The sequence below is a fragment of the Oryza brachyantha genome, chromosome 9 (genome assembly GCF_000231095.2).
Source record: "Oryza brachyantha chromosome 9, ObraRS2, whole genome shotgun sequence".
Classification (NCBI taxonomy): Eukaryota; Viridiplantae; Streptophyta; class Magnoliopsida; order Poales; family Poaceae; genus Oryza; species Oryza brachyantha.
Genome location: NC_023171.2, coordinates 1,098,313 through 1,121,777, shown reverse-complemented (window position 1 = coordinate 1,121,777; position 23,465 = coordinate 1,098,313). Strand labels below are relative to the sequence as shown.

General features: G+C 39.8%; 3 protein-coding genes and 2 non-coding genes across 8 annotated transcripts; 2 read left to right on the top strand and 3 right to left on the bottom strand.

Moving 5' to 3' along the window:
• Window positions 1-1,196: 1,196 nt before the first annotated feature.
• LOC107304973 (probable inactive histone-lysine N-methyltransferase SUVR1) lies at window positions 1,197-3,282 on the top strand. The gene is made up of 3 exons (XM_015841162.1): window positions 1,197-1,385; window positions 1,486-1,617; window positions 2,902-3,282. The coding sequence occupies exons 1-3, from the start codon at window positions 1,266-1,268 to the stop codon at window positions 3,124-3,126; spliced, it is 477 nt and encodes a 158-aa protein (XP_015696648.1). The 5' UTR covers window positions 1,197-1,265; the 3' UTR covers window positions 3,127-3,282.
• Window positions 3,283-4,232: 950 nt separating this feature from the next.
• On the bottom strand, window positions 4,233-4,305 carry TRNAE-CUC. Its single transcript has one exon. It is a non-coding gene; the product is annotated as a tRNA-Glu (tRNA).
• A 3,805-nt stretch (window positions 4,306-8,110) lies between these two features.
• Window positions 8,111-11,769, top strand: LOC102719325. 3 transcript variants are annotated; one of them, XR_001550994.2, is made up of 6 exons: window positions 8,111-8,354; window positions 8,496-8,651; window positions 10,128-10,417; window positions 11,298-11,315; window positions 11,389-11,501; window positions 11,577-11,769. XR_001550994.2 is itself a non-coding variant. In XM_006660966.3 (5 exons), the coding sequence occupies exons 1-4, from the start codon at window positions 8,151-8,153 to the stop codon at window positions 11,308-11,310; spliced, it is 663 nt and encodes a 220-aa protein (XP_006661029.2). In that variant the 5' UTR covers window positions 8,111-8,150; the 3' UTR covers window positions 11,311-11,315; window positions 11,389-11,740. The 3 variants fall into 3 exon arrangements, 2 of the variants coding, with proteins under 2 accessions (XP_006661029.2, XP_015696559.1); XM_006660966.3 differs by having other exon boundaries at window positions 11,389-11,740; XM_015841073.2 differs by lacking the exon at window positions 11,298-11,315 and having other exon boundaries at window positions 11,389-11,743.
• Window positions 11,770-11,843: 74 nt separating this feature from the next.
• Window positions 11,844-11,916, bottom strand: TRNAE-CUC. The gene has a single exon. It is a non-coding gene; the product is annotated as a tRNA-Glu (tRNA).
• A 1,232-nt stretch (window positions 11,917-13,148) lies between these two features.
• Window positions 13,149-22,863, bottom strand: LOC102719043 (kinesin-like protein KIN-4A). Of its 2 annotated transcripts, none has more exons than XM_015841240.2 (25): window positions 22,073-22,863; window positions 20,751-20,897; window positions 20,296-20,445; window positions 19,958-20,217; window positions 19,422-19,609; window positions 19,196-19,320; window positions 18,990-19,026; window positions 18,633-18,724; window positions 18,392-18,502; window positions 18,179-18,289; window positions 17,893-17,986; window positions 17,619-17,734; window positions 17,157-17,252; window positions 16,945-17,052; window positions 16,749-16,865; window positions 16,573-16,653; window positions 16,272-16,343; window positions 15,749-15,842; window positions 15,625-15,653; window positions 15,447-15,544; window positions 15,255-15,350; window positions 14,819-15,040; window positions 14,249-14,405; window positions 13,760-13,915; window positions 13,149-13,676 (listed from the first exon to the last, which is right to left on the bottom strand). In XM_015841240.2, the coding sequence occupies exons 1-25, from the start codon at window positions 22,193-22,195 to the stop codon at window positions 13,449-13,451; spliced, it is 3,108 nt and encodes a 1,035-aa protein (XP_015696726.1). In that variant the 5' UTR covers window positions 22,196-22,863; the 3' UTR covers window positions 13,149-13,448. The 2 variants fall into 2 exon arrangements, with proteins under 2 accessions (XP_015696726.1, XP_006661028.1); XM_006660965.3 differs by having other exon boundaries at window positions 17,619-17,731.
• Window positions 22,864-23,465: the final 602 nt, after the last annotated feature.

Sequence of the window (23,465 nt, the reverse complement as noted above, 5' to 3'; positions counted from 1 at the left end):
GGAGTGCGGCACTGCATGGGGCAGGGGGGAGACGTGCGACCAAGGGCAAGCGGGAGGGGAGAAAAAGGGTTCGGCCAGGGAAAAAAGAAAAGAGAAAAAAAGAAAAGGGGAAAAAGAAAGGAGGGAAAAAAAGGAAGGAGGGAAAAAGAAAAGAAATTGCCTCCAATTTTGCCGATTTTTATTAAGTTGATTAGACCAAATTTTATTGACTGCAATTCAAATATAAATCCTGTTAATAATTTAAAATGCTTTCGGGACATTTTAGAACATCCGAAAAGCTTCCAATTAAATTAAATTAATTTATTACACTGAGTTTCTCCTGAACCTTAATTAACAAATTATTTTTGATGTATTATTTAATTATTTCTTAGCTAAGATAAAACTCAGGGCGTGACACTTTTGCTTCTATATGCATACTTCCTTCTACTCTCGCCCTCTTTTCCTGGTCCTCTCTCCTCCCCCTCTACATTGAACTTTTTCTCTTGACTCATTCCCCCTCATCTCCCCTCTCTTGTGCATCTGCCACTTCTATAGACTAGGTACTAGTCGATACGCTATTGTTCAACTAACATCCATTCTATTTTTATTATGTCTCGATTGTTATATATTTTCATAGTAATTATGGAGCTGCAGTTTATAAACGCAAATCAATGCTATGCAAATATATGCCTTTTTCTTCTTGCTCACTCAGCTCCATTAGTAAATTTCATAAACTACATGTACTTTGATTAAATTATTGCAAAACTATAAATTTAAGGTTGTGCATTGAAAAACAGATTTAGTACTAGATTTATCGTAAAATTACCAATTCATGGTTGTGTATTTAGATTTAGTACTAAATTTCTCGAAAACCTACTGATTTAAGGTCTTCTATCATAAAACAACAGATTTAGTGGTGAGAATATCATATAACTACATGTTTTTTTTTCTTTTTAAGTTATAAAAGTCGTAGTTTTGAGATAAAACCGATGTTAAATATGTAGTTTTGTCGTACAATACTTTAAATATATAGTTTCGTGTAAAAATATTGTTAAATCTTTAGTTTTGGGATAATTCGATCTACTATACAGGTAGCTTTATGGAAATTACTAATATGTTTTGACTCTATCGAATTTATTCACGATTAATGAATATGTTTTATATACATGTGTATAAATTCGTTTGGTCATTAGGAAAATTTTCGTCCGCCCGCCTCTTCCTCTTCTTCGCCGGAGCACGTACGCCGCCATTGCCAACGCCACATACGCGGACCAAGCAAGCTAGCAATGCCGCCCCGCCGCCGGCCGAAGAAGGGGGGTGGCCGGATCGACGCCGCCATCGACCACTTCACACCCATGGGCTACGCCAAGCCCGACATCCGAGCCGTCGTCAAGCAACTCCTCAAGGTGAACCTCCCCTCCCTGCCGCCCTCTTTAGGGTTTCTAATTTTCTCTCCAAACCGACCGAGGAGGTGATTTCTCTTGGTCTGTGTGTGTGTGTGAGCAGCTGTACGGGGACGACGGGTGGCCGTTCCTGGAGGAAGGCGCATACCGCGTCGTGCAGGAGGCGCTCTTCGAGAAGCAGGAGAGGGAGGAGCAGCTCCAGCTGCAGCAGGTACAGGAAGATGAGGAGCCTCAGGTGGTTTAATTTCTTCGGTTTATGTTGCATTCATCTCTTCTTCATCATCTAATCTAACTCGCCTGCTTCTTCTTAATTACCATCTAAATGTCCGTGCTCCTTTTTCGAAGCAGTAAAAATTCTCTTACGTCTTAAAAGTAAGAGTTTTTTTACCATCCTTAAAAAAATACCACACTTTTTAGTGTAAAAGGTGTGGTATCTCGAGGTACCAAAAATTTGTTAGTAGATGATAAAAAAGCCCTAAAAGTAATCACAATTATCAGAATAAATATTTGTTCTTAGTTCTAATAAACAATCACACGTGTGATGTGGTTGCTAACAGCTGGTTTGGAGGCTTGAGGTAGCAGTGATCGACCATAAGTGATAAGCCACCCCGTTATTTCCACAATAATAAACTAAATGAACCAGTGACAACCAAAGGGACACAATGAATTTGTTTGTCTCAAGCACTTTAAAATTAAATTTCAAGATTATGAACTTCTTGCTGTGTGGGTTAAACCAATTTGTGTGGGTTAATTGAAAAGGCAGGGGATGATCAGTAACAAGAAGCTGTATCTACAAGGTGGTACTGATTTTAAAACTTAAGTGAACTACTAATGAATTGTCTTAGCCTCTTAGGTAGCTCGCCTATATGCTAGAATAGAAGAACGTGCCTCCCCTTTTATCTACTGGATGAGGGATGTTTCAGTTGCTTCTTGACCTCCTATGTGTCTACTGCCATGACTAGTGAAGCTACACCTTTCATCATCTGTCAACGGGCTAGTACTGATCAGGGATATTATCAAACTGCATGTTTTCTTGTAGTTAATAATATAGGACAGAAGGATTTGCCACAAAAAAAAATTGCATTTAAAGGGCGGACGTCTCTTCCATCTTAGGTGAATTAATTGTGTCTGAAACTGAATAGTAAATCCTGAGATCGATTTGTACTTTTTAGACTACTTCGTAGCTGCACCTTCTCCGTTGCAAACATGGATGACCATCGAGTGAGTCTCTGCATTCTCCAGACCTGTCATAGGTTTTTCAGGTTCATCCACTGCTGCCAGTCCCATCTAAATTCTCAGTGTGGCTCGCCTTATTTGATAATTTGAAGAATTAAACATTACAATTCAATCTGAAAAACCTATTCAATCTGCCATTTCTCCTGGTTTGAATTGATTGCTGACACAATTTGATTTGCAGCTCTAAACTGAAAGTTGCTTTCTTGGTGTCCTCTTTTCCTATCCACTGAATTAAGCATATACATATTTTGCAATTATTAAGTGGTATTGGTGTGTAATGCAGCAATTGGAGGCAGCAATGGACGAGGCACCGTCGGAAATGCCTATTGTAGAGGTGCATGATGAGACTGATCCTGTAGTTGAAGCTATACTGCCAGTTCCTGAAGCTACAGTAACTTCTGATACAAGGCGACCCTGCTATGGGTGGCTTATTGAGTATGAGAGTGAATCCGACTATGAAGAAGATGCATGTTCCAGAAGCTGTGATATGAAACCATTTAACTGGTGATTCTTTCTGCATCTGATATCCGTTACTTTGTGGTCTTTACGTTGTTGTTATTTACTCCCTCCGTCTTTTTTTTATTCGACGCCATTGACTTCTCAGTCAATATTTGACTATTCGTTTTATTCAAACAATTTATGTAATTATTAATTATTTTGTTATGATTTGATGCATTACTAAAGAAATTTTAAGCATAACTTATAATTTTGCGTATTTGCACAAAATTTCTAAATAATATGAACGGTCAAATGTAAATTCAAAAGTCAATAGCGTCAAATAAAAAAACGAAGGGAGTACTAAATTACTAAGATCAATCAGTTGTTTTGATCCAGTGAAATACACTCGCTGGAACATTTTGTTTTCCTCTTTTATGAACACAAAATATCTTATCCCTTTGTTTTAGCTCAAGATGCAATTACGGGGCTCTAGTGCGAATTCAATATTTGGACTGAACTACTTAACAGTGAAAAAAGGATCTGTATGGCATATTGGCTGGTCAAGTCCATTCAACGTTTAACTGAAATACTAATACCTGCATGGAGCTATTGTTAAAAATGGATTTTTTTTGGTTCTCTATGGAGCAATATATTTACAAGATAAAAGTTAAATATTTTTGTATGCCTCTGTCCACATGAACAGGGCATCATAACTTCATAAGGCCATCACAATTTCTATTCAGTAAGATATTTTCTCAGGAGTTTTTATGTAGGGGACCTTTTCTTAAATTTTGCTAGATATGATTTTTAATTTGTGTTTAAGAAATGCTACTTACAAGTTCAAGTTTTTTTTTTTGCTCCTTGTTTTTGAGAAAGTCTGAAGGAAGGTGCTGAGTTTGCAGATAGCAATGACAGTATTGGCACACAGCAGGCACATGATGGATGATCAATACTAGTCTATCTGTGGACATTTAAAGCATAACATCTATTCAGCAGGAAATTGTCAAACATGACATTTAGATTATCTGTCCTCTCTGTTTGTTGCTGGGTGTTATGTTTATCTAGTCCTTCAAATATAGCATCAAATAGTTAACGGAAGTGCTTTAAGTTAATGAAAAAAGTTAATGGAAGTGCTTTAAGTTGATGAAAATGAAAACCGATGAGAATAAAAAAAAAGTTCGTTGCCGGGATTCGAACCCGGGTCTCTCGGGTGAGAGCCGAGTATCCTAACCAGCTAGACTACAACGGATTTTGCTGCAATCTTGTTTGTGACCCTTTTTGTTTGAAAGATGACCGAAAATGGCCGATGGATATTTTCGCTAAATTTGTATCAGCAGATTGTTCGAAGAAAATAACTAGGATTAGCTGCAGGGTTTCTATGCCCAAAAACCAAACCGCAGATCAGCTCTCGAAGCAGTTGGAGCGGCCATACAAGCTACAAGCTCCGTCTAGGGTTGGCAACGGGCAAGATCGAGATTGGGTTGGTCGAGAATGGTCTTGATCCCGGCGGATCCCTGGCTCTAACCGGAGACCCGGCGGGTGGATAGCGTGGTACGGAGGTGGAACCAAGGGTGGCGGTGTCGGCCAGCACGGTGACGAGTGCAACGACAAAGGTCGGTGTGAAGGCAGTAGGGCCATGAGTGGCAGCCGACAAGCAGCGAGGGCCGGGCTGAGACTAGCGGTGACATGTGATGAGGAGAGGTGACACGTTGCGATGAGCGACAAGGAGGCAACGAGGGGTGGCGACGCGCGTAGTGCTGAGGAGTGGCGGTGGCCGGTGGTTGCACTACGGTGCGACAATTGCGTGTGTGGCTAGAAGGTGCCGTGGCCAACGATGGTGTAGGTGGGGTAGGAGAAAAAAACTAGGGTTAGGTTAGAGGAGGGTTTATATATGCTCTACTGAGCCAATTGGGCTTTAAAACTAGAAAATTGATGGGCTCATAAACATTTTGGGACCCAGCTAAAAAAATTCCCCAGTCCTTGGTGAATCCCCGGCCCATCGTTTGGACTCGATGGCATTGCTGGCTCCATCATGACCACCTTCATCTCCAATATCATTCATGTCCACATTATTAGCTTTACCCTTTTTCTAGCTATCATAGTTTTCCTCATTTGAGCTACAATAAAACACCGCTGTCTATCTCGCCATACATGAGAATCCAATGTGTTGCACCACCTAAGACCAGGGCGCTCAACCCAGGAAGCCCTTTGGTCTGTTTTTCTTTGCACACAACTGTTACATAGACTACCGATCTACCACTATATATACCGTATGTGATATCAGCGATATATATATATATATATTAGATCTTATTATCAGGTGTAGTTGCTCCTTTTACGTTCATGATAAAAAGCAAGCTATGTTGGTAAAATCTCACTACTATTTTTCTATTGGACGAACGTTGACAAGATTCGACATGTTTTTTAGGTGAAAGGTCAATAGTGCCACCTAGATTGGAGCAAAATCTACATGCTGACACGGTATGGTGGCTCGGGCATCCATAACCCGAGCTTAACCGAGATAGCACTATAGGCATGGCAGGTTTCATTTTCTTGTACGACAACATGCATACCATGGAGCGGATTGGCAATCCCTTCCTCCAAGGAGGTTACTCGTCGCCGCTTCCACCATTTGCACCCTAGACAATAGAACATAAACACTTTCTTGTTAGATAAATGGTTTCATGGAAATCTCTAGAACTCTTTCAGAGCATGTGCATCGACACGTGTGGAAAAGAAACAATGGTTTAAGGGCTGTTTGGATCCAGAGACTTTTTTATAGTCTCTTGTCATATCGGATGTTTGAACATTAATTAGAAGTATTAAATTTAGACTGATAATAAAACTAATTGCATAAATAAAGGCTATTTCATTAAACAATTTTTTTAAGCCTAATTAATCCACGATTAGCAAATGTTTACTGTAACATCATATTCGCTAATCATGAACTAATTAGGCTCAATAGATTCGTCTTATGAAATAGTCCAGAATATGAGGTGGGTTTTATTAATAGTCTATATTTAATACTTCTAATTAGTGTCCAAATATTCGATGTGACAGTGACTTAAAAAAGCTAGGAGTATCCAAACACCCCTTAGGCCCGTCCTATTCATCGATAATCACCGATGGCTAATGGATATCCAAGGAGCACCTGGAACTCATGCCCTAGTCACAGGTCCCAAAAAGTTTTCCCAAAAACATTACATCAAATCTTTGGACACATAAATAGAGCACTAAACATAGATGGAATAAAAAAACTAATTGCACAGTTATGAGAGAAATCGTGAGATGAATCTTTTGAGCCTAATTAGGCCATGATTAGCCATAAGTGATATAGCAATCAACATGTGCTAATGGCGGATTAATTAGGCTCAAAAGATTGAATCTGTAATTTGTTTTTTCATTTGTGTCCGAAAACCCCTTCCGACTCTGGTCAAACGTCTGATGTGATATTTGTTCTAAAAATTTTTGGAATCTAAACGCACCCCAGATCAAAATTTGGTAACTGTAGATAGGGTCCGGTAGCAGTGGCCTACGGATAAAAAATTCGGTACAAGCAAATTTAAAAATTTTTGTACTAACCCGCTCTCTCATGCTCCAAGCAACCAAAGTACCAAACAGCACCCACAAACCCTTGCAAAAAAAAAACACCCACCCCAAACCAACCGGCCACACGCACAGGCGACGGCGGCGCGCGCGGCAGGGGAGGGGAAGGTGCGGCTAAGGGTGCAAGTGGGCCAGCCCGCCAACGCGTTTATAGGCCAATTAAACGGGTAGTCTACCGGGTTACCCGCTTAATTGGTCTATAAGCGGGTTGGCGGGCTAGCCCACTTACACCCTTAGGCGCGGCTCTTCCACAGGTTATCTCCCTCCCCTCCTCCTCTCCTCCCCTCTTCTGCCATTCTTTTGACTCGACGGTGGCCGGTGCTATTGTCTGCATTTCTTCGGATGGGCGGCGGCGGCCGGCGCCATTCAGCTGCTAGCTGATGGAGTCCACGCGCTTGCATTTTCTTTTCGGATTTTTTTTAGAAATTCGGCGAAATTTTCAGATTTGATTTTGAAAATTTTCATTCGAAAAATCCGATTTTTTTTTTGAAATTTCCGGAATTTCGTCCCTACGCTCACCGATAGTGCAAACCCTGACTTAAGTACCTTAGCCTGTAGTCGACTTTGTCGTCAGTCTTCGTAATGGAAGATCAAGATGTCATGTTCAGCTGGAAATGTGATAACTTGGAAAATTAGTCTTCCAAGTCCGGCGTCACTGCATCTTTCTTAATCAGAGAAATATTCCCAGATGACCCGGTGTGCGTGGAGGAACTATGCACCACCCAAATGCAAATACTACTTCTCAACAATCTGCCGCACCCAACCAACTGCAAGCAAGCCAAAACCTTCGGCCACATCCTGTTAGCCTGCCCCGAGTCATTGCAACTATGGTGGATCATTCTAAATGCAATTGGCTGCATGGGCTCCTTCCCTCCCAACACAGGTAGCTTCTTCGATTGGATGGGGATTCAACACGATCATCATCCCAACAGCATGCATGCATGGTCCATCTGGAAACAATTGTGCCTTCAGCAAGAAAGCTCGCCACCTAGGCCTAGTTGTGGAGGAAGCAACACTTTGGCAGAAGCGCCAATCTAAGGTGGTTCAAGGCTGTGAGGTCGCATGCTGGACCCAAGTACCGCGAGATGTAGCCCATGGTTTCTTCTTTCGGCTTTGCTTTCTGATTGTCTTCAATTTTTTTTGTTGAATGTAAATCATAGAATTCTCTTTCTTAATATTTTCTTTGATTTTTTTATTTGACGCCGTTGTTTTTTGATATGGCCGTTTATATCATTCAATTTTTTTACAAATATATAAAATTATAAGTCGTCACTCTTAAAGCATATTTTGTAATAAATCAAATCATAACCAAATAACTAATAATTATATAGTTTTTTAATAAAAAATAATTAATTTTTGGAATAAAAGAATTGGACGGAGTATTACAAAGTGAAGCAAGCACTGTTTGTACTGGCGGACCCAAGTTGATCAGTATAGCGCTGCATTTGATACCGAGCTTGAATTCCGGAAGTAGACCCATTTTGGGCCATGGACCCGGGCTGCTGTGCTGATTGGGAAAGAAAACTTTCTGTTTTTGGTCCGCCACCTCGCTCCGTCTTCGCCGTCGCCGGCGCAATGCCCCGCCCGCGCACCAAGAAGGGGGAGCGCCGGATCGACGCGGCCATCGACCACTTCATCCCCATGGGCTACGCCACCTCCGACATCCAAACTGTCATCAAGCAACTCCTCGAGGTCAGTCAGTCAGTCAGTCAGTGATACGATGATCCTTTCTTGCTGGTGGTTTCTGTGTCAAGGATCGCTTCTTTCCGTCCTTTCAGCCTCTGATCGAGGTCGGTTTTGTGTCTGCGTGTGCGTGTGTGAGAGAGAGAGCAGGTGTACGGGAAAGACGGGTGGCGGTTCTTGGAGGAGGACTCGTACCGCGTTGTGCAAGAGGCGCTCTTCGAGAAGCAGGAGTACGAAGAGCGGCGCCAGCTGCAGCTTCTACAACAGCAGCAGCCGGTTGATGAGCAACAAGAGGAGCCTCAGGAGGTGTTTGCTTTCTTCTATTTTCTTGCAGTCATCTCTTGATCATCATCTCATTTGCATGTTGCTCTCCATCCTTGGGCTGCTGTGGATCTACCCGTGCTCTTTTTAAAAAGTTATCTGCATGTTAAAATAATTGCAATTTTCATTATATATATTTTTTTGTTTTTTACTTCTAGATTCAAACTTGACTGTGTACATCCGGCTTGGATGTAGAGTCCGGGTTTTTAATGCATTTCCTAAACAAGTTCCAAATTCAAACATCTAATATATTGAGGAGTATGTATATTTCTAGTTCTAGCAACTATATTTGGTACCAAATAGTTTTGTTTTATAACACATTATAATGTTCACATATTCTTTCTTACATGTGAAACAATTCAAATCCAGCAAAACTTTGAATTTCTGTTGCACCAATTAACATTATATCGAGCAACTTCAGTTCTCGAATTCTTTACAACCATTCCTGTTCTAAAACACATATATATCCTGTTGCACTTTATGAGAAAAAATGATTCCTATTTAGTGCATGTCTTGCACCAAAGTTCCCAGTAATAGGTTGTTTTACACCTTAAGTCGATTCTTTTTAGCAGCTTTGATAGTAATAGTAATTAGCAATTTTACCATCCTTGAAAAAGTAACGAGAGGTACTAGTGTAAAATTTGATATTACCTTGAGGTACCAAAATTTCAAGTGTGAATTTTGATACCTTTTCCAAGGATGGTAAAATTGCCCAATAGAGAAACTATGACATGGCCAATGGATATTACATATTTTTGCCAGATAAAGCACACAAGGTTGCTTATCCACCCTTCACGTCCTCCAACAGTGGCCTGCACTGTCATCATTACAGTGGTCTAGGTAAAGCTGGCTAGGATGTAAAATGATTCATTATAGTAGCTTTATGTTTTTAAGATGTTTAGGAGGCATGGCCAGCTATGGAGGATCAATCGATCCCATTAATTCCACGATACGAGAATAAATGAAGCTATTGTAGTGCAAAGGACATAATGGATCTGTTTATTAGAGTGACAAAGTTGTAGCAGATTTGAGGGTTTCTAATTATTGGAGATTAAGGGAACACTTACTTTCATATTTCTTTCTCATTATGACTAGGAATGGGCAAATCAAGAATTTCACTTCGAATTCTGGTCCTCAAAAAGCAGCCATTTTTTTATTCTCAGATCCTGTCCCATTATCTGTTGCTAACATGGATGACTGTCGAGGCTCTGCATTTTCCTGACCCATCCTTAGTTTTTCAGGTTTACCCACTGCTGCAAACATTCTCAATGTGGCATGTCTTTTTTGATAATTTGAAGAACTAAACATTATAATTCAATATGATGCTCTCCCAATGTGAAATGGGTGCCAACACACTTCGATATGCAGCTCTAAACTGAGAATTGTTTGTTTGATGATTTCTGGAAATTACACAGCAATTCATATTCTGCAAAAATTAAATGGTATTGGTGTGTAATGCAGCAATTGGAGGAATCAATAGATGAGGTGCAATACGAGGCACCTGAACCCACAGTTGTGGACTCCATGCTTGTCGACCTGCCTGCAGATAAACCTATACTGCCACTCCCTGAAGCTACAGTAACTTATAGTACAAGGCGACCCTGCTATGGATGGATTGTTGAGTATGAGAGTGAATCTGACGATGAAGAACATCCTTCCAATCAAAAAGACAAGCTTCATGTTCCGGATCCACAAAGCGTACTTTGTAAGAGGAAGCGTCCGAGTAGATGGGATATTAAACCACTCAATTGGTCAGTTCTCCATATCTGATATTCCTTACTTTTCTGTCTTTAGTGGTGATGTTCTTTACTACGTAACTATGATCAGCTAGGAACTTCATTTCTTTTGTTCATATTTATGAACACGGAATATCTTATCTCTTGATCCAATAGAACATATTTATGGTTCTATTTGATCTACTTAACACTTTAACAGTGAACAAAGAGTTGTATGGAATACTGCAGGTCAGATTCATTGATATATGGATGACACTATGGAGATCATCTTAGGTTTTTAGTGGAAAATTCGAAACGGCATATTTGCAAACGAAAAAATAATTTGTAAATAAAACTTTTACATACATATTCTTAGCACTCTAAAAACCAAGTATGAAAAATAAAGTATGATAAAAAATCTCAAAATTAACTCTAAATTTAAGGTTAAAAATTTCAAATTTTAGTTTATAAACATAAATATAAGCGAAAAGACGACGATGTACCGTAAAAATGGTGTTTTTTAGTTTAGTACAGACCAAAATATTTACAACATAAAAGTTTGATTAGTTATGTATGTCCCTATCTAGAGGAAAGGGTATAAAGGCCAGTATGGTCATCTATTAGCAGTTGAACAGCATTATGACTAGATTTTCCTGAGTGATACATGATAGTTTCGACAGACAAAATCACATAGTGTGCGCTGTTTAAAGTTCATGGCAGCCTTTCTATGACACTTTAGAAGCACCGATCCAGTTTTTATACTGGTTACTACTACTACTACTGTAAAATCTGAACCGTAGGTGTTATCAATTGGTATGTAATATAGTTGTTTCAAATTTTTCGTACACTGACTGTGGTTCATAATTTTGCATTGCTTGGGGTTGAATTCGTGCAATGCTGCCAATCCACCAATCAGGGCTGAGAACTAATCTTTGTAAGTTTGTATGGATTCTTAACGAACCAATGGAACTTCATCTAACTACTAATTACCTCCTGTTTTTCAACAGATTGTCTGAAAGAAAATGTGTCAAGGGAATTGTGCTGCAAGGCCGCACAAGTGGTGTGCTCCTCCTTGCTCTTGACTCTTGAGGCAGTCTGAATGTGCTGACTTTTCCATAAGGTTTGTACCAATGGAAGTATTCGACACTTATGGCTTATGCATAACTATTTGGATGATGGTGTATGTTGTATGCAGAATCTATTCAAGTGCTAACGTGGATTCATAATCATATTAATATATGATTTGGTTGGTCTGGCTGCATTTCTTTCGAAATTTTAAGCAAAAGATTCATACTCACCTGTGCTTGGCACAGAGCCAATTTTCCTTGTTCTTTTTTTTTTTAATTAATGTTGCCTCGTGTTTCTCACCATATGTTTTCATGGAGTGTTGAGACTTGAGAGCCGTTTTAGCAAGCAGTTAATGAAAATGAAAAGGAATGGAAATATGAGAATAAAAAAAAGGTTCCGTTGCCGGGACTCGAACCCGGGTCTCTCGGGTGAGAGCCGAGTATCCTAACCATCTAGACTACAACGGATTCTGCTACTTTGTTGCTTGTCATTTTTGTTAAACGGAAATGGCACCTCTCAACTTTGTTGCCAGGAGTATTTCCGTTAAATTTGTAGAGGTATGTATCAGTCGATCGCTAGAAGAAAATAATTAAGATTAGCAGCACAGTTTACGCGTTCAAAAACATGGCTGGATGGTCATAAAGTTTCATTCATATTTAGGAGGGGTCAAACAGGCTTGAAACTCTGATTTCTCACGTTCCACATCTGACAGATAATCAGGCTTAAGTAGCAGCCAGTGCAAAAGCGGCAGGACAAATGTATGTAAAATCATGCTATGTTTTAATAGTTATGAACAAGTTGGCACATGTCGCTATGAGGATTACAAAAAGGAAAAAAAAAAGCTGCGGCTCTTGTTGCTTAGAATCTGCGGCTCTTGTTGCTGGAATTCCAAGCAACCGTAGCTATTGCACAACAGTAGGCTGTTTGCCATCCAGAATCTTAGGCCCGTTTAGTTCTTAAAAAAATTCGCTCAAAAACATAACATCGAATCTTTAGACACCTAAGTAGAATATTAAACATAGATAAATTAAAAAACTAATTGCACAGTTATATGAGAAATCGTGAGACGAATCTTTTAAGCCTAATTAGTATATGATTAGCCATAAGTGCTACAGTAACCTACATACGCTAATGACGAATTAATTAGGCTCAAAAGATTCGTCTCACGGTTTCCATGCCAGCCATGAAATTCGTTTTTTCATTCTTGTCCGGAAACCTCTTCCGATATCCGGTCAAACGTCTGATGTGACATGCAAAAATTTTCATTTTACCAACTAAACACCCCCTTAAGATGTGTTCCTCAAAATATAGTCTTTTAGATGTGGACACAAACTGCTCTAGTTTTCACATTTAGTCAACCATCAATAACACAATACACAATTGGTCAAATATAAGGGCACAAGTTGATGTAGTACATCAATAAACTCCTAGCAAACCAAACAAATGTAATCTTAGTGTATCCACAAAAAAAAAAAGGATAAGAAAATAAGCACTGACCAAGCACCACATAATTCAACTTTCATCGTCCTTGATGCAACTATACCCATGCAGGAACACAAGAGCACCACAAGGACTTTACAAGATGCGTCCCTTCGGTAGTTTTTTCCTTATGTTGAAGCATTGTGCTGAAACATGAAGCATGAAGCATCACTTTTTGAGAGCACCACAAGGACTTTACACCAGAATGACATCTCAGCAGTTGATGAGGGCTGAAACATGAAGCATTGTGCTCAGTGCTTTTGCGAAGAATGGCCACTCCCTCGCTCACTCACTATTTTTTCATCTCTACATTCACACTCACTATATAGGCACAAGAAATTTACATCCAAAGACAGTCACCCTATGAACATACACCTTTTCGATCCCATGGCTAAGTAAAAACGAAGCACGAAGGAGATCTCTTGGAGCCTTTAGTTGCATTGTTACCTTGTGGAGGTAGTTAGCTGTGTAAAACTTGTCAGTCCATGTGGAGACAAAGAAAAAAAAAGAAAAGCCTGTTTCACATCACTTTTTGAGGTCTATGAGGAAGAAGCTGGGGTCTGGGCCTAGTCCTTGTGATCGTTTCATCGCTGTGTCGGATCATCTCAGACAATTTCCAGGGCTTTTGCCACTTCCACTTGAACTGCAGTAGCCACTGGTGGTGGCTTCTTTTCCATCTCCATAGTTTTCCTGATTGCCCTGCTATTGAAACCTTCTTGCCAACAGGCAACTGTGCCATGGGAACCATCTGCATCATAATATCACCGGTTTTAAATATGTGAGGGAGATGAGCCCAGGTGGGGGGAAGAGTAGTACAGGGAGTAGAGATACCTTAAGATGCTGTTTGTTGAATGCAGGAACCCCTTTGCTGGGGCTATTTACAATTCCAGCAGAGTATTTCAGCTGCTTCTGTGCAGGCACCGCAACTGGTGACAATGGTGTGTTGGAGTCATCAGCAGAGTGCTTCACAGAGCCATTTCCGTTACCCTGTAAGATGCATAAAATTTTCATCATCACGATATTTGTTGAATATTGTACATCTGTGTCCTATCATCAGGAGTCACAACTCAAATGACTATCAGTTAGGGAGTCAGGTGACTCAATGTTTTGTCACTTTGTCCATCTACTGTAATAAGTTATTATCATCTTTTTGCCTTTTCAAGCCTACGGTTGGGTGCACAAGAAAATTTGAACCTGGGTAATGGAGAGGTTACCCTCCTCACCACCAGATATTTGTTTTAGATGTTTAGGCATGCCTTTGAACATTCATCACTTTTTGTCTACTGAAGGATAATTGTTGTATGCTGATAGAAATCATACTGGAGACGTAGAGGCAGTGACAGCTGCCTGCTCTCTTTGCTTAAGCTGCTTTTCTGTTTCCCTTCTACGTGATTCACTGTGTCGAAGGATGCTGACAAGCTCTGTCATTTGCTCCTTCATTTCCTTGATCTCCATCTCTTTCTCCCTTACTTGGCATCTGATATTTCAGCAGTAAAGGTTAGTTCCATGCTTTTGTACAAATGATCGTTTCTACATGGTATCACAAAAAGGCTCTACATTTTTCTTCCATTCACATGCTGTTAGGCTTTGAAGAAGAAATAAAGTTGGCCATCTGAGTTCAGATTTTACATTATAGTAATCGACTAGTCCTGGTAGGAGACAGGGCATCACTATAGTAGATGAATGAAGTAAATCCAAGAGTCAAATTTGTTATTACTATTTTAAAAGCAGTACCACACTTAGCAATATACAACATACATATTTTCAGCTATTTAGTATTAGTAAAAAGACGTGATTCCAGCTATTTTGTAAAATGGTTCCAGGTTCTGGAAATTGAGAAGTCCTACAAGGATGGATGATACCATACTGAAGCGAAAAGAACAAACTAACCTTGCATCTGCAGCAACGTTAAATATATACTGCAGCAGACTCTTGGCATCTGCCATTGAACGCAACTGATTCCACCGACCACGCCCAGAGAATGCACGCTCTCTTTCTTCAGCTTCTGAGAGTTGAGAAGCCATAGCAACGAGAGTGTTTGACGATATAGTCACCATGCTCTCAAGTGATGCTATCCTAGCTTGTCTTGCATTTGGTGACAAAGTATTTGCTCTGAGAAATAAAATGGCAACAATATATGCATAAATATTAGGATGTGCTGATTGCATATTTTGAGAGAATTATATAATGCCAACCCGAATTAAAACAATCAAATTACAGATAAGGACATTTTAAAAGGTGTTCTTATATTGCTTACAATGTTTAAAGATGCTGTCCAGCTAAAAGGTACCTGAACTACAAAATAGAACAAGGGGATAATAGTTACCTGGAGTTTCCATTCTTCCCTCTGGGTGGACTAGCTGCACAAGACATGACATCTTCTTGTTTTAAAATGGCAAGCTCCTCACCAAGTGCAGCACGCCTTTAAAACCATTTCAATTAGTCATCATAATCATGCATTAGATGACAAACTATCTCTAGAATTCATGTTTGGGAATAAATAAAAAAAATCACATACAATTGACTTTGCTTTTCATATTCATTTCGAACTTCATGAACATGCACCATGACTTCTAAATCTTGCTCTATCCATTTTTGCAATGATTTGTCACTCATCTGCATCACAAGAAGGTATTCTCAAGGATATTTCCAAATAAGCAACTGATATTCTTCCTTAGGTATGAAAGATGACTTACGTGAGAGCCAGGAGAAGTACCATTCATGCCTGTGGTGTTTGGAAGAAAGCCAAAGAAAGGAAGTGCTATTAGACTGGAGTATAAACTATAATGCAAGAAATGGTCACAGCGCAGAGAAAATTACCTGAGTTATCGCGCCCTGATGATTTACGAGCTTCTAGTAACTCTTTCAGCCTTTTGGTAGCCATCGCAGCCTCTTCAGTCTTCCTCTGCAGAACCTGTATAGAGAAGACACAAAACTTTGCTATTTAATATTTTATAAATAGACATGATAATAGGACCAAAAAACTAACACATAATTATATGAACTTTGACGAAGACTATGTCAAGCAGCAAGTTACACATAAAATGAAGGTTAATATTTTAAGACACTCCAAACAGTGGTAATTTGGACAATACCTACTATAAACTAATATTACCTCCGTTTTACATTATACAATATTCTATCCCTCCCTAGATTCATTGGATGCTAATGGATTTGCACATATATATAAGACATATTCATTGTTCCATGGATGAATCTAGATATAGCCAAAATATCTTATGGTATGGAAAAAATGGAGTATGATTTTTCCATTTAGTTAAATTTTCAAAATTTTCACATTGACATTTTCTTTTCATTGAAACAATTCTACAAAGGAGCTTACCAACTTCTGCCGCTGATTAAGTGCTTGAAGTTTGTGGCGTTCATACTCATTTCGACGTCCCTCCTTCCTCAACTGCATTTAGGAAACAGTAAGTGAGGTTTACTTCTCATAAATCATAATGCTTACCACAAAAATAGTACAGAGTATAACAGAAATATTACATAAACAAGGGGGTAGACATGAACCTCTAAGTAGATATGGTCACACTATTTTTATCTGGTCCATGTTCTGTATGGGTTTAATTTAATGAAACAGCAATTTTACAGTTATTTTCTTTAACTGCATATTAAATTACTTATACCTGCAGAAGTTCCTTTTCACGGGTAGCCTTCCATTGCCGGAACTGTTCCGCTTCTTGTTTGATTTTATGTTGTAGTTGAACCTGATAAGGGAACAAGGTTGGCATAAATTTTACGATTTGTGATAGTGCAAAAAATGATGCATTACAACTTGATATGACAAGAAAAGGAACACAACCTTCTGTGCCTTTATAGAATGAATTTCTTCTTGCAACTTCTTAGCAGCTTCATCACTCTTTTGCTTTTCCTTCAGAAGTTGAACTTGGTTCTCCTGCTTTTTCTTGAGGTCTAGAATCTGCATGTCCAGTCTTATATGACCAACATGTATTGAACAATGGAAACTGTATTCAAACAGATTAACAAGGGATATTCACCTGTGCTTCGAGGGTTTTTAATTTTTGCAGCTGGGCATCTCGCAATTTGTGTGTCTGGCCATCAGAATTTAGACTTTCAACTTCAGCTAACAATCTGTCCCTTTCTTGCTGAAATTGTTCAGAACTTTCTTGTAAGAAGCTTTCATAAGCAACGATTAGGAAAATATAACTGTTGGATGACTGAATATGCTAATGGAAGATTTTTTAACAACCTGTACAGTTCTTTTCTCTTCTTCAAGCTCCATAAGTTTCTTTCCAAAGTGTTGTTTAAGTGCAACAGTGTCGTACCCATACATTTTCATCTCAGACTGCATAGAAATTGAGGAAATTTAAGATGGTCTTGGCAAGTATGAGCAGAATAACAAGAGTAGAATGTATACTAAGTAAACTATTTAAAATAATATCCGTATCCACATTCCCATCATATTGAATGGTGCAATTAATGATCCTTATAACTTATTTGACAATACACCTGAATATCACCATGATGCAACATATGGACACGAATTGACTATCCAGAAAAATTAACAAGTAGCTTGACAGTCTTTGTAGACAAAAGTTTGATTGAGATACATGCAATCATGTATCATCCAGGAATGAACACTAGCTTGTATTTGTCAGCTGCAAGCACACAAGAATAAAACACGGTGATTTTGTAACTTTTTCATTATTACCTCCTTTTGCTCCAGTTGTCTGTTTAATTCATTCAACTCTTTGCCCATGCTATCCTGCAGCATTGTGTGTTCCCATTCTTTGGCAACTTCATCTTCAATCTCTTTAGGGCTGCCTGCTGGAGGTACAGAATTATCGCAGAATAAACAAATTATAAAGGAAAAATAAATGAAAATAGCAGTCACCATGTTCACTGCTTAGACATGGCTTAAGATGGCAGTGAATAAAATTTCTGAATACCACGCAGATGAATTAATGAAGGTGCTAATAGATTACCTCTTACGGAGTCAGTCATAGGGACATCAAATGGTTCTGTACTTTGCAAGCTTCTTTTGAGCCCTTCACCTTTGATGTACCCAGTTACAGTTTTCTGAAAGAGATCAAAACAGTTATATGTGTGGTCCATCGTGTACCATTTCAAGTGCAATTGCATGAAAGATATAGTAGACACTAGACACTGTCTGTTATTTCCCTTGTATCATGAAAGGAGCAGAAGAGTAAAATGCGTGCTTTTTTCAAATGTAAAATCTCCGAAAGCTTCCAGAAGGACTCATCGACATACTTGTAGTTCAGGTTCACAAGGATCAATGTAACCATGGTTGCGAATGTCATACAGTTCCCTGCAAAGGTCTTCATTTTTCTGTTCAAGCATTGAGATCCTTTCCCTGAGACCCTGGAAATGGACGCTCGTGTTATTTATAATTCTCAGTGTGAGTGAATGTGCCTTATAGAACAAGTTTTTCAAGGACAGAGAATAGACGAGAAAAGAATTTACCTGAACATCATCTAATCCAACTCCTCCTCGAGCTGAAACGAGCTCTGCTTGCAAGTACTCAATTTGCTGTCGCATCCTTTTCATCTCATCTGCAACAGGATTTCTATTTACCTGGAAATTGGAAAGTAAATATAGGAATTGTCAAATAATCACCTTGATGGAATCAAATGGATTAATGAAAGAAACAAAACACAGATAAATGTCTGTTGCTTTTTTGAGGAGACAATTTTACTATACTTACAATTGGCTTATTCTGGATGTTACGAGCCCGGTTAGCATATTTCAATGTGTTCAATGTTTCTTCAGCATTAATATCTGCTGGACTAATACAGGCTGCAAGAGAAAATATAGATCCATGTCAGTTGCATTTAGTATCAACCAAAAGAAAATGAAAATCAAGGTATTTTAAAGTATTTTTTATTTTGAAAAAACTAATTATAAAGATGCATATTTTTAACTGAAGATAAAATGAATGGATCATTGTTTTGATTTTTTTTTATTTTAAACCCCAATTCTGGAACTTCAATATTATTGGAGACAAGCATTAATTTAGAAAAATCCCAATGTGATTAAATAATCTCCAAATGAGATGAATTACCTATCATTACAGTCTTGCTGTTTCCACCTAGAGAGTCCTACAATAAAAAATAAATATAAAACAGAGCAGTCAGTAAAATGAAAGGAACTAAATGCAAAGATTTAAAGTATTATATGATTTATGAGCTGGGCATAATTCTCCAATGTAGCTATGAATTCAATGCTTTTATATAAAAGTCCTATGCACTTGGGTCAGAAGAATAATACCTGCAGAAGGCGAGTGAGTTTGCTGTCTCTGTAAGGAACATGAGCACCTTCTTTTCTCTTTTTCTCATCACCGAGAGCACTAATAACATTGCCAAGAGCAAGAAGTCCTCTGTTGATATGAACACCTGATGACATGACGCATAAATAAATTATACTAAGTAGCTAGTTTCGAGACAAGATGGATGTTGATTAGAAATTCAGATATAACAAGCAACAAGCCCAGTACCTTCCTTAAACCGAAGGCCATCAGAGCCAGTTCTCTTTGCACGTTCTGATCCAGCAAGATCTACTAAGTGGAGTTTGGCACAGAGATAGTCTTCATTCATCTCTTCAATAGGCATTCCATCTAAAGTCATGACGGGATCTGCTTTGCGCATCTGCTCCAATGTGATTGTGAAGATGGCATGGGAACGACTATTACATGCCGAAACCAAAAGCATAAAGTTCATTAAAGTTTGTAGAATTTAGTAATGGAATATCAGGTAACCAATCTGATTGAATGTGTCCTAAAGCACCTGAGAATTACTTTAAACTAGACACATAATTGGTTTCCCTTTTGAGGGTAGGACAATACATCAACTAATCCTGCAAAAGGTTGTACACTAAACAAAGAAGCAAGGAATCATGACAAACAGCTGTATCCTGCAAAGATTGCCAGTTTCTGATCTTAATGATGCTAGTTTCTTGTCATCAATTATGGTTGATTAATGGACCTGCTTCCTCCTAAAAAAAGGTAAAAGATTGAATGATAATGTTGCTAACCTTGATTGGTTGTTCATGTTTGTACTTCCAGTTGCACGGCTCAGAGAACCTTGCTCAAGGCATGCCGTCATTTCCTTCTGAGTAGTGACATGCACTTCGGTTGATCCTGCTAACGTTATGACGCCATTCGACGCCTCCCGGATCTGAACTGGGGGTTTACCTGGAACGGACAACTTCGCTGCATGTCCATTTCCATTCTCAACTTTTCCAACAGCAGCAGCAGCAGGATCAAGCAAATCCCTCACCTCTTCTTTCAGAATCTATCAACACAAGAGCTTAACTGAATTCTATACAATCCTAGTAATATTTCGTTCATCCAGTTGAAACAGCTAATGTACCTCAATAAACGAAACGCGCAGCTGGAACTCTACTTGGTTCTTGAGCTTGTCAATCTTATCGAACAGCGCAGCCATGGCACGCGGGATAATTCCGATGTGTGAGCCCTCCTTGCAGGCCGTCCCCATGGTGTAGGTCTTCCCTGACCCAGTCTGTAAAAAAGGAAGAGAAGAAACAAACCACCAAATCAATCAGCATTGCATTTTCCATCCTCTTCTACTCTTTTAATTTTCACAGCGAAAGAAAAAACCAAAGAAACGATCCACCCAATAGTCAAGATAGATGATCTAGCATCATGGCACAAACAGCTGGGGGAGGAAGAAAAGCGGTGAAAAGAGAAGCAGCAGGAGCAGGAGCACATGATGTGCTGCTGCTGGCTTTTGCATCTTCCCCAACATGGTGGTCCAAGCTGCACATGGGGATGGGGAAGCATGATTGGCAATGGCGGACACTTGACCTGGCCGTATGCGAGCACGGTGGCGTTGTAGCCCTGGAACAGCCCGTCCACCAACGGCGCCACGCACTCCTCGAACATGGCCGCCGACGGCGTGCCGGAGCTGCCGTACACATGGTCGAAGGTGAACGAATGGCTCCCGATCTGGACCTGCAACCGCCAAAACCATCAGCAAACTAGTAAAGATCCTGTTTTTTTCCTCATCATCACCACCAGTAAAGATTTGGGAGAAAGGAAAGAAAGTAACTTTTCATCAAAATCGCTCGAAAGAAATTGGTGGGGAACCCAAGAAAGATCAACAAGAAACAGTACTAGTAGTATCAACTAGAGATGGAGGAGAAGCATCTTCAATAGGAGAAGAAATGTATTTATTATTAATTTTTTATAGAATAAAGAGATGATGATGATGATACCTAAGCCAGATCTCATCATTCTCAGAACGAAATCATTCATGCAGGTTTATGCAATGGAGGATTAAATTAAACATGATTAAAAAGTTAACTAATCTTGCTCAAAGAAGCAAATGAAGCAATCCAACAAGAATGAGGGTTGGATGGACAAAACTGGAGAAAGAAAACCTGGGTGATAATTGCATGACGCTGACAGAATTCCAGCCCCAGATAAAGAAAAGCATGAGCGTCATCAAGATTGGACGCAACTTCACACCCAAAAATGGGGGAGATTTCGCGCTGCCGACAGCGAGAAAAAATGCATTTTTTTCCTCGAGAAAAAGGAGAAGGATGACTCTGGAGCCTCATTTAATGATCAAAAAGAAAACAAAAATAAGAGAAAGGGAAAGCAAACAGCTGGGCATCTCTTTCAACAAATCATAGGAGCTAAAATCAGGGGAAGCAAGCTAGATTCTCCATGAAATTTGTCAAGATTTTCCTCATCAGAGGATCTTGCTATCCAAAATTGGGGAGAAAACAACAACAAATCCTCATCTGCTGAGCTCCTATGTTCTTGGACTGAACAGAGAAATACAGGGTGGGAGATTTCTCTTCTTTCTTGACTTGGAAAAAATCAATGCCAGAATAATCCCGAAAAATATGGTTCCAATCTCTGAGTATAAATTAAAAAAAAATGCAGATAATCTTAATTGCTGTAAAGAAAAGAACAATGCAGAAGACCTATCAAAATTATCAGGATTTTCCCAGGAAATCACTCCCAAAAATAGAAAAAAAAAAGGATGAGTCAAATCTAGTCATGAATTGAGACATAAATAAACAAAAGAAAAAGAAAAAAAAAAGGAAGCCATCAATCAACTGACAAAAGAGAAGAGAAGAGATGAGGAAGAAGAAGAAAGGAATAGAGGTAAGTAGTACCTGTGGCTTGCCGGTGACGACGGTGACGCAGTCCTTACAGCCCTGCAGCTTCTCGTCGCCGATGAGTGGACGGACGTGGACCGCCACCTTGACGCAGCAATCCTCGCCGTGCTCCATCGTCATCCTCGCCACCGACCATACAACAGCAGCGGCCCAGAAACGCGAGCTCCAACTCCAAGAAGAGCTTTCTTCAGTGCAGTGAAACCAAGGGAGGTCACTACACTTGTATTTGTGCTGCCAACGAGACGATCAATTCCTCCTCCTCCTCCTCCTCCTCCTCCTCCTACTGCATCATGGTTTCTTGGGTTCTACTGCAATCTCTCTCGGTTGCAGGTGCAGGTGGAGGTTGATTTCAGACGGATGGGTGGATGGATGGAGATTTTGGTGTGGTGCGGTGAAGAAAAGGAGGGGGGAAACTTCAACGGCAATTCTGTAACAACTTCCACCACCACCACCAACACTTGTTCAACCCTTCCTTGATCCAGCAGCAGCAGCTACAAATGCTGATGCTCTTGCTGCAGAGAACACCCCCAATCTTGGATCTTGGTCGCCCCGGCCCGCTTTCTTGGTGTTCTTAGGAAGGGGGAAGTTTGGTGGAAATGGAGGAGAGGAGATGAGATGGAGGAGGAAGAAGAAGAAGAAGCAGAAGAGTGTGTAGGTGGAGGTGGGGTGGTGTCCTTGTGTGTTTTAGTTAATCTCCATGTCCCTCTCTTTCTCTTTTTCCTGTTCTTTTGGTGAGTGATGAAGTGGAGAGCTTACACAAACTTACAGTGCTGCATTTCTTACCTCCACTACTGTCCCTGCAACAAGGACATGGCATCTTCTTGGTTGTTAGCTACTACTAGTACTATTATGCTATACTCTCTTTCTTTCTTTTCACCTCCCAGTAACTAACTACTGCACTCCCTGGTGAGTGACAGACAGACAGCAGCATGCCCCCTCAGGGTGGGTAAGAATCCTAATCACCTGGTTAAAAGGTGGATTTAATACCAAATTATGGATAGGCACAAATTAAAACCCCATTGGTTGGGATTTTGAGTTTTGAAAATAAAAAATCTGCAGGTAAACTAAATGCAGCACAATTAATTGCTCCTAAAAACTCTCTCCCCTTTCAGGCAAGCACTTTTCAGGTTTGTTCAGTGTAAGCAGAGATTTTCTTTTTTCTTGCCCTTTAACAGAACGTGAAAGTGAAGGGTGAATTGCAGTGGTGCTACTATAGCTATGATTACAGTTAGGCTCCTCAGCATGCAGCATCCGATTCACTAGGAGGGGAGGGGAGTGGATTGGTTTTCTTTTTTAGTTACTGTTCATGTTCTTGGGTTCGGGGCCAGCCAGGAAACTGACTGATTGCCTGACTGCCACTGAAAGAAAGAAAGAAAGATGGGCAAACACA